At 42.2% G+C, this 10,258-nt stretch overlaps 1 protein-coding gene across 1 annotated transcript in view; it reads left to right on the top strand.

Moving 5' to 3' along the window:
- Positions 1-1,019: 1,019 nt before the first annotated feature.
- The window catches only part of LOC112142020 (DNA replication fork stabilization factor DONSON), a 12,395-nt gene continuing 3,156 nt past the window's right edge, over positions 1,020-10,258 (top strand). The window contains exons 1-11 of the mRNA XM_024265261.2: positions 1,020-1,553; positions 2,616-2,681; positions 2,758-2,958; positions 3,029-3,207; positions 3,317-3,392; positions 3,468-3,570; positions 3,649-3,733; positions 5,424-5,546; positions 8,959-9,157; positions 9,624-9,693; positions 9,804-9,934. Coding sequence (XP_024121029.1) covers positions 1,125-1,553; positions 2,616-2,681; positions 2,758-2,958; positions 3,029-3,207; positions 3,317-3,392; positions 3,468-3,570; positions 3,649-3,733; positions 5,424-5,546; positions 8,959-9,157; positions 9,624-9,693; positions 9,804-9,934 — 1,662 coding nt within the window. The 5' untranslated portion in view covers positions 1,020-1,124. The remainder of the gene's footprint in view (positions 1,554-2,615; positions 2,682-2,757; positions 2,959-3,028; positions 3,208-3,316; positions 3,393-3,467; positions 3,571-3,648; positions 3,734-5,423; positions 5,547-8,958; positions 9,158-9,623; positions 9,694-9,803; positions 9,935-10,258) is intronic.

Below are 10,258 nucleotides of genomic sequence, written 5' to 3'. Positions count from 1 at the left end.
ATTTGTTCATTGGTCATCATGTGTACAAAACACAGTTGTCAAAATACACAAAGTTCAACAAATATTAGTACCGTTTTAGCATTCAAACCATTGACTGTATGAGAGAATTGGATTGGATGACTCCTACCCCCTGGTGTTCCAAACAGGAAGTATTCGCTGGCTCCAAAAAACAAAATCCCATAGAGTTCCTGATAAATATATTTTTTTATTATATGTTTTGTGCAGTCCAAGTAACAAAATGACCAATCTGATCCCGCGATAAAAGTAGGCGGTACCTGTTGGCGTTCATTTCCAATGTTCTGAATGAATGATTGAGATGTTTCTTGTAGCTCGTTTTCAAGTGTTAGTGGTGTGGACTCCCAACAAGATCACTCCTTGTTGGCCAGTGTGGCTGCCATAGAAACTCAGATTTAGACAAATCACTGGTGACTTACATTACATACTAGCATAAAACAAAAAAAAACAAAAAAGAAAAAAAGCAACACAACTTTGTTTAGTTAGAGCTGGAAGTAAACCATCTTTCATGGGTAGCGACACACACATTCAGTTAAAACGGTTACAGCCTCAAAAAATTATCACCATATAAATGTTTGCAAGTACAAATATCTGTAAATGTTTAGGGCTGGTTTATGGGGTTAAATAAACCACACAAAAGTTGAGTTTTTTGTGCATTATTTTTTCATTTCTCTTTTTTACAATTACTAGAGAACTAGAGAATTTGTTTTTTAGATGTGCTGTTTTTGCATTGCTAAGTTGGATGGTATTTTTAAAATGTTTAATTAAAAAATACAGTCTTGACCACAGTTCCGTCATGGACTTTGATCTGCAATCTTGGTAATAAAATAGTGAAATCCATTTATTCACCTAATAAAGGAAAACATATGAATATTTAATCCAATAATTCACTGTTGGTTTCCAATAATAGTAGAAATGAATTGTTTAACTGTATTTCTGTATTTTCACGATGCAGTGTCACTCCAGTCCGACAGGTGGCGGTATTCCGCTCCCAATGATGTTTCACCTTTGAAGTGAAGAAGATTTTAGGCGCGAACTTTGTAAACAGCGGAACCTTTGATAGCTAGAGATGTTTCGTTTCGTATTGGACCTCGGTTCCGACCCCCGCCATGACTGATCCGAGCGGGTATTCGCCGAGCTTCAAGCGCCCGGCGGAAATCCTCCGCTTGAGGCGGAGCAGAGCCCGGAGCGTCGGCGGACTCCTCTTCCCGTCCAGCGGGCCGGACTCCCCCGAGAACCCCGGACAGAGCCGCTCCTCTCCCGGTGAGCTGCGGCCGTTCTCCCCGGGCCCGCGGCTGCTCGGTCGGAACAGTCCCGCCCGGAAACGCAGGAACCCTTTCGCGAGCCTGGAAAACGCGCACAGCCCGAATAAGAAGCAGCTGGTTCTGAAGGACGACGGAGAACCTTTCTTCTTGGTGAAGAACCCGGACCGGACTGGAGAGAACGCGTCCGGGGATTCGAGCTCGGAGGATCGAGAAGTATTCTCGTCCAGGAGAGACTCTAGTGGGTCAGAACCGGACCGGACCCCAGACGGTCAGGTGCGTCTTAAATGGGATTTTTGCTCATTTAAATCCACCATTTCAGAAACATAAACGTTTGGATCATTTCACGTTCATGTTCTGATTCGTAACTTTTCAGAATCGTTGGTGAAAAGCATAGACTGTAAAAAATAATACATTTAATACAATAATAATACAGTTACATACAGTCTATGGTGAAAAGATATTTAGTTGTTTAAAGAAAACTTTATTGTTCATCCAAGTTGTTACAACAGAATCAGCTGTAGCGAGCTAGCATCTATAGTAGCAGGTATTTACCATTATAATTTATTATTTAGTGACTTGTTCATTAGTCTACTGTGGTTTTGTTGATTTATTTTTTGTTAAGTAAATATTAGTCTATTAGTATTTCGATGTATGAGGTCACGTGTTTGCTTGTCTACTGGGGATTTATTTATTTAAACAAGATAACTTCACATGACTTGTTTTTCCTTTACAAATAAATTTGGTGACTTGTTTACTACTAGCGCACACAGGTTTTGTTTATACATATTTATTTAGTAGCTTTATTAGTGTTCTACCAAACAATTATTTTTTGCTAAATGCCTCTCAACCAACATAGAAACATTTGACTTTTTTTTGTTTATACTTTTTAACCATTTTATATTTTGTGACTTGTTTACTAGTGTACCAGGATTTTGTTTACTTTTTTTTGTTAAACATATGGTACTAATTGTTTAATGTATTTGGTTGCTTTTTTTTATTCTTCCTAAGTACCTGTTAACTAATTAAAAATATTTGCTGAGGTGTTTACAATTGTAGTCGTGTTTTGTTTACTTTGGCTAATAACATGCTACTAAGCATTTGATAGGTTTGGTTACTTTTTTTTTGCAAACAACATCATACGCCTTATTTCACATTTGTTGACCTTTTTAAGCGTCTTCTAGGATTTTTTTTTTTATCTATTTCTTCCCAGCTAACCGTTCACTTTCACATAAAGCACAAGGATGCAAACACCTTTTTTTTTTTTTTTTAAATAATTATTTTCTTAAACTGCTGTGACTGTAAGTTGTGCTTCAGCTGGCCTGTTTTCTCCTGCAGGAGCGACTCCTTCTCCAGGACCTCCTGAACGTGGAGGAGGAAGCTGCTGAAAGGCCTCTGCTCAAGGTCTGCTGTCAGATTAGCTTCTCTAGTGGACTCAGCATCCCGTCAGCATCTGAGCTGATCCCTCTGTCCCCCACAGAGCCCCCAGGCCATAGCTCCTGCCTCCATTGCTCCTCCCACCTGCAGGGAGTACCCAGCAGACTGGAGCCTGAAGACCCGCCTCCTCTTCACCTCGCCGCTGTCGCTGTCATGGACGGAGCAGCCGAAAGCTCAGGAGGAGGCGGTGGGGCTCAGCAACAGCTGCAGAGCTCAGTTCAGCGTCCTCCCTCAAAGTCTGCAGGTACATGGAGGGGCGGCGGCGGGTTAAGGTGGGTGTCGTGGTCACATGACGAGCGTCTGTGTGTCTGCAGGACCCCCAGTCCAGCTCAGAGACCCGCTGCGCCTTCCAGCAGAACCTGGTGTACTGGCAGCACCCGTCCCTGCCGTGGCTCTCCCTGTTCCCCAGGATCAACGCGGAGAGGAGCTTTTCCGGGAAGGGCGCCCCCTGGGCTCACGATGCAGCGCTGCAGCAGAGCCTGATGAGGGAATGGTGAGGTCAAAGCTCCACTTTGGGGGGGGCAGTAAACGCACCGACCAAACTCCTCTCCGACCCTGTCTCATCTACGTCTTTAACGTGAAAAAATGCCTTCGTTCCTCAGGTCAGCCAGCCTGTCGTCTTTGTACAGCCTCCTCAAGTCCAGACGCTGTCCTTACTTCTACGTCTGCTCCTATCAGGTAGCGCTCTTTATCGCGACCTTTGTGGTCTGAAAGTCCTTCCTGCGGTCTGATCTGCTCTGCTGGCTCCTTTAGTTTACAGTGCTGTTCCGAGCTGCTGGTCTTGCCGGCTCTGACAGCATCACTGCGGTCGTTTCTCCTACAACTCTGGGTCTGAGGGAAGCTATGAAGGCTGAAGGTGAGGCTGTGCTGCCGGCGTTCTTCAACAGATGTTCTTCTTTTAGTGTAGATGTTTCATGATTCGTTTCCCTCTCAGGTATTGAGTTCAGTCTTCCTTTAGTAAATGTGAGGAAGAAGCACTCGGACCTGCAGGACGGACAAAACAAGGAACCAAACGAGGCGTGAGTTGATCCTCTTTGGTTTAAGTGCTGGCAGTATGTTTCTTCAGAATGTTAGGAGTGGTTTGTCTCTCGTGTTGAGTGCCGTTTATCTTCCAAAAGTGGGCAGTCTCTAATAAATAATGGGTCAAACAGGTGTTACTTTAGACGCTGTCTCTGATGGTGGCTGGTTTGAACAGGAATTATTGACCAAAGGCAGAGAGGTGCGTGTTAGTGCTGAGTATCAATGATACTTTCCAGTAAACTGTTCGATTCAGTTCACAAGAGCCTTGTTCAATTCCGATTTTTTACAATTATTTCGATCCCTTCAATTCAATTTCGAATTTTAATTTTCAGTTTAAATCAATTCTAATTGATTTTATCAACCCAGCCCAACTCAATCTTTATTCTATCCATTCACAAGCAGTTAAAGCAATGTTCCAACAATCTGCAGAGCGGTTCGTAGTTTAACAAAGTCGAGCTACAACATTTTGAAAGATTTATGATGCACAACAAAAAAATCAATCTGAGGTCAGCAAAAAAATTACATTCAAGGGTTATTAAGCAGATTTTATATTTAAAAAAAGAAGTATTTTAGGTGTCCCTTTATGCTTAAAAAAACTGTAAAAAATCGTAATGGTTTAATTTTTGTTAGATTTATGAATTTCTGGTAGAAATGCTCCACAGATTATATTATCATTATATTATCCTTTTTGGTGCATTGAGATGATCCTCTGTGACACAGGAAGTCTTTTATTTTGAAAGGAAGTCATAGATACCTTTGTTAAAACTTATAAGCTTTTTCAAATTTTGATTAAAGGCTATTTTTATTGATGTTTCTTATGCTAAAAATAGTTAATTTATATTTATCATATTAGGAACAATAACATAAATATAAATCTGTGTCTTTATTGTCTAAAGGAAGATCTAAGACTTTGTGGCTCCTGATGGGTTATAGTCAGCGAAAAGTCAAGTGTTGAAGGTTGCAGACCCCTGCTGTAACCAATCAGACGTCATCAATGTCCTCACTTCCTCGTGTCAACATGACTGATAAAGTCTTAGTTCTTAACAAAAGCTAAAGGTCGTGTTAGCGGTGTTCCTGCAGGTTTTGCTCTCAGGTGATGCCAAAAGGGGCGGAAAATGACGAGTCTTGGAGGTGTGAGTCTGAGATTGTGTTGAAACAACAGCATCTCTCACTAGTAGCTATATCACACGACAAAAGCTAACACGGTGCAACCGTTTACCAACGTTCTTCTTGAGCGTGAAGGAAAACAGTTTTGTTCTCCTTCAGTATTGAGAGAACAAACGTGAAACATTCTTAAAAAGTGGTCCTCAGAATCTGTGTATGAAGTTAATATTTCTGGAGCGGCAAAATAAAAACTGCTTTAAGATTTGTACGCTCTTCTACAGCCTCAAGCTGAAGTTTATTAATGAAAAATATCACAACTTTTAAGAAAACCTCAGACTTTTTGTGTCTCAACAATCACAAAAAGTGTCTGTAAGATCCTGGAGGGTTTGATTGCAAAAAGAGTAAATCAGTAGTGTATAAAGGTGTGATTTATTTATTTATTTATTTTTTTTACTGTCAGGCAGAAGAGCTTGAGCTTATTTCTGAAAAAAGATCTGCATTGTACTAGCGAACGACTTCTAAAATGTGCAACGACTGGAATTTCCAATGATTTGATTGAGGTTTGCGTGATGATCTGACATGCAGGTGTTGGAAGAAGCTGGAGGCTGAAGGAGGAGGAAGAGATGATGAAGATGACAGCTTCCAGTGGCTGAAAGACATGGGTGTCCAGGATAAGATCAAGAAGCCAGATGGGATTACCATAAAGCTGTATCCTTCATGTTGAAGATTGAGTGTTCTAACTTTAGTGGCCATTAGGGCTGCCACGATTATTCGACTAATCGACGACTAATCGACTATTAAAATAGTCGACGAATAATTTGGTCGTCGATTAGTCGTTTTTTGTTTGTTTTTTTCCCTGTTTTAATCTTAAAACTACGGTTCGCGCTGTCTAATGTCGGGTCTGCCATTCTCTTTGTCACACATGCGCAGTGGTGCTAATCCGGTCAGCAGTGACGTAACAGGAAGTTCCCGGTAGGCTCATAACAACAAGCTAGCTCGAAAATGAGGAGAACATAAGGAAAATAAAAGAGGAAAAAGTGTCAAATGTAATTTCTGCTAGACAGAACTTGTGTTCCATGAGAGCACGATGGCGATAAATGATCACCTGAAGATGAAGCTTGTTGAGACTGAGTTTGATCACGTTGAACAGAGAGCTTCGTCTAGCTAAGCTAACATCGGCGCTAACACAGCTAGCTCTGCCGCGGCTGTCATTACTGCGCTGTTTGGAGATGAACTAGAAGATCTGCAGCAGATCCGTGTCTACGGCGCTTCTGTCTGCATATGAACGTTTGATAATCTGCGCTCTTCTAACCAAACGCCGCGAGGACGGCGCGGATAACGAGTTTACACTGGAAATGAACCGCTCGTCCGAGGCTTCAATCATATTCTGCGCCGCGATCACGTCGTTCGGTTCGAAGAGCGGATTATGAAACATTCACCGCGCAGACAGAGAGGCTGTGTGTCGGTACGGATCTGCAGCAGTTATGGAACGATTTAAAACTACGAGTCCCAGAAGTGAAGGAGCTCACCTAAAAGTCCAGAGCTAAGTTTACAAGTGTAGCATTACATTATCTGCATTAAGCTACAAGTAAATGTAACTTAAAGTCACAAAACGACAACAAACAGCAAAACAACCACAACAATAAAGAAGTAACACAGATTAAAGGGTTCTCCACCAAACTGAAAATATGAAGTATCAGTCTGCGCATGTGCAGTGGATGTAGGTAGTGAAAGAATGAAAGTACTGATGTACATTCTAACATCCCCTGCTTTTCTCCCTTTTTTAAAATATAAATTTCCCCCTTTTTATTTATTTTCTTTGTTTCTATGGGCATCCTCAGGTTTTATATAGGAATATCTTCAGTTCAAAGATGTTATTAGTGTTTTGCTTTAATAAATGGGCCTCATGAGCAAATATTTTGAGTGTGTTTATGTCTGCAAATAGCTTTTGAAATACTTTATACATGTTTTATTAAATATATGCTTTAAAAAAGAAATGCAGGCTTTTAATAAGTTTTCTGTTGTTGATTCAGATTACCTCTGATTTAAGTCTTGTTTTAATGCCAGAAACAAATGAAGGAGAAAAGCTGCAGATTCATTAAAAGTAGAGCTGTCAGGCGATTAAAATGTTTAATCGCGATTAATCGCATTTGTCCAGAGTTAACTCGCGATTAATCGCAATTTGCATGTGGCCTTTTTTTAAGGAAAAAAAATGTGTGGTTCGTAGACTTTAGTAGTTCTACATTAATTATGAAAAACAAGAATGACAAAATTAATAGTTTTCATCAGAAATACTTTATTTTGTAACATTGTATTGAGATAAACTTTCTTAACAATAAAAAGCTGTAACATAAAATGCCATAACATAAAAATAACATTTCCATAACACTTTCATGTTCATTTTTGTCAGGACCAAATCTTTTCCTCCTCTGCTGAACTACAGTAATAAATGAAATAGAGATTTATCATTTCCAATAAACTTTTGTTTTTTTAAACATTAAAGACTGAGAAAAGCGGGATACTCTGTGGATAGTTTGACAGTCTGTTACTGCCGCCGCGTTCTCTGGCTGCAGCTCAGCGGAGTTCACGCCATGAATATGCCGGCAGACAGAGAACTATGCTGGGGCTGGATCACGCTTAAACCTCCAGAACATTTAAAACGTCCCCCGGTGAGCTTGCTCTCCGGAACGTCCGCAGCTCTCGGGACACGAGCCCGTACCACCAGACGTGGTACTGGACGCGAACCGGAGCCGAGTTAGAGTACAGGAGCTCTCCAGGTCCTAGCGCCGGCCGGATTTAGCTCGCAGCTCGGTGTTTGGAGACCCGCCTGTGTTCTAGTGAGAGCAGCCGGTGAGTTGGAGGGCGGGACGCCCGCGCGCGGTGTGGAAAGGCACGTATGAGAAAGTCCGCGATTAATGCGTCAAAAAAATTGTCGGCGTCAAGCGCATGTCAGATTAATGCGTTTTTAACACGACAAATCTGACAGCCCTAATTAAAAGATTAATAAACTATTGTCTTTATTTTAGTTAGAATATAGCTTAAAGACCTCAAGTTTAAAGATAATTATGGTTAAGATGAGTGTTTTATATCCTGTCGCCGCACGAACCGATTAGTCGACTAATCGAAAAAAATAATCGGAGATTAGTCGACTATTGAAATAATCGTTTGTGGCAGCCCTAGTGGCCATTGACCAATCTCACCACAAACGGAGCACCAAATTGGTCAACGTCTGTTTTCTTTAGAAGGCTTCAAATCCTACCTAAGAATGACAATGAGATGTAATGACTCCTTGGGTTTTAGACACAACTTGGAAGGCGTCTTCTGGGGAGGCTACCAATATAATACCCAGTTAGCCTGTTTCTGTCCCTCCAGAATTACATCCCGTCTCTCAACACAAAAGAGTTATAGAAAAGGTTATTAGAGAACAAAAATCCTTGTGGGTTTTCTAGCATCTTCTGACTGACCAAACACATCTAATCCAGTAATCAGCAGTGGGCGGGGCAGTATTGTCCAGTAGCTTTTAGCAAGTGTGCGGTGACCCGTCTCTTGGTGTGGAGCTGCAACATGTCAGCTCTCAACCAAGTGTATTTATAATCAGAATTCATCAGCCCATTCAGGAGTGTCTAAACTTTGTGGTAATTCTGAAGGACCCTGGGGACAAATGGGGCAATCACCCCAGGCAGACTAATCCTAGAAGATAAGCCAGACTGGACTTCACCAGTCAACTGATTGCTTCCAGTGAAACGTCTATGCAAATGCACGTTTCAGGCCTCCACGTTCAAAACTCCCACGTTCACAAAGTTTTAAGTCCCTGCAGTTAAAAACGCATTGAAAGGTAAACCAGTTGAACCTTTACTAATTAAGGACTCTGATTTGGTAGTGATGTAGAAGAACCAATCTATTAAAATGTGATTGTGGAGGAGAAATGAATAACTACGGTTTGTGCCCAACCGGGATTATATGACACCCCGTGGCTGGGCTTCCTACCACAGGATGTGATCTAAAATCACCCTGAAAACCACCACATGGGATTACCTTCCAGTAGAACGGTGCACACGGTGGCCGGAGCCCACATCATTGAATCAAAGGATGTTGTCCCATCTCCTTGACCGATCCTCAGTCAGAAGGACGCTCACAGTTTGTCCGTGGACCACCGTCCAGAGTCGGTGGTGTGTGTGGAGGGCTCGCACACCTTCACGCTCATCAACTTCCTCATCAACTGTAAGAGCGTGGTGGCTTCAACCGGCTCACAGGCCGGCTTACCCCCGACGCTACTGGCCCCCACCGTGTTCAGAGGGGCCACCCTGCACACGCTGAAGGTCGGTGACTGATGAAAACAGGATTTAATTTAACATTTGTTTGAGCAGAAATGTGAAGCTTTTTAAACAATATTTGTGAATTGTTTATTTATTGAGTGAGATTAAGACTTTTCTGGAGTCTAAGTGGCACCAGAGTATTAGGAGTAAAGAGCAACTCTGACAAGTTCTATGTCTATGTCATTCACTGTTCTTCTACCAACAGTACCCTCTAGTGGTAGTTAGCAGGAAAATGAAAATATGAGCCTATTTATGCCTAACGATATCAGCTATGTGACTTCTGAGTATAAGTCACACCCCTGACCAAACTGGTACTCTGAAAATATGGTAACCCGTTTGTAAAACTGCTTTGATTTGGAGGACAGTTGGAGAAGTCAGTCGAGGGATCAACATCTGTTTTATCTTTCTCTGTAACCAAGCACTCGTGAACTCATCCATCAGCATGGTTTGACTGTGTTTGTTTCCTCAGAGCCGCAGTGTGAATGTCAAGAACCAGGTCAAGTCTGGGTTTCAGAACCTCAGCAGCCTTGAAATCGCAGGTACAGTGTCGCCTCATTTCTTTCTCTTGTTTCAGTTTTATCTCTCTTTTGCCTTCATGACGGTTGTTTTATTGCTCTGGTTTCACTTTCTGGTTTTCCTGGTGCTGCAGGACCGGTTCTGCCGTCCTCCCTCCACGCCATCATCGGCCTGCTCCGTTCTACACAGAAGGGGAACTTCTCCGCCTCTCTGTACACGCACGCGCCGACTGCAGTGATGAACGTAAACGCCTTTGAACGTAAGGTAAGAAGATCACAGGTCCTCCCGATCCAGGGAGTCCACAACAGAAAGAACACAAACACAGATGGTACCGAGATCCAGAGAAGACTGAGGCTCAAATTCACGGTCCAAAAGGTCCAAATCCATGAAGGATTAAAGCCCGTCCACTGTATAAGAGAACAACACCCATTGACAAGGGTTTACTTTTGACTCCAGTGGAATAAAGTTAATTCATTTACTCCTGCGCCCACCGCCGTGTTAGAGCCAGATAGTGTCAGGCTGGGTCACTGTTTCTATGGCAACCATTCTCGCCATTAAGGAGTGAGCTTATTGAAGGCCACACCCCTT

Source organism: Oryzias melastigma, linkage group LG2, assembly GCF_002922805.2.
Source record: "Oryzias melastigma strain HK-1 linkage group LG2, ASM292280v2, whole genome shotgun sequence".
Lineage (NCBI taxonomy): Eukaryota > Metazoa > Chordata > Actinopteri > Beloniformes > Adrianichthyidae > Oryzias > Oryzias melastigma.
The sequence above is the reverse complement of the archived record's forward strand: the minus strand, read 5'-3'. Positions and strand labels throughout refer to the sequence as shown.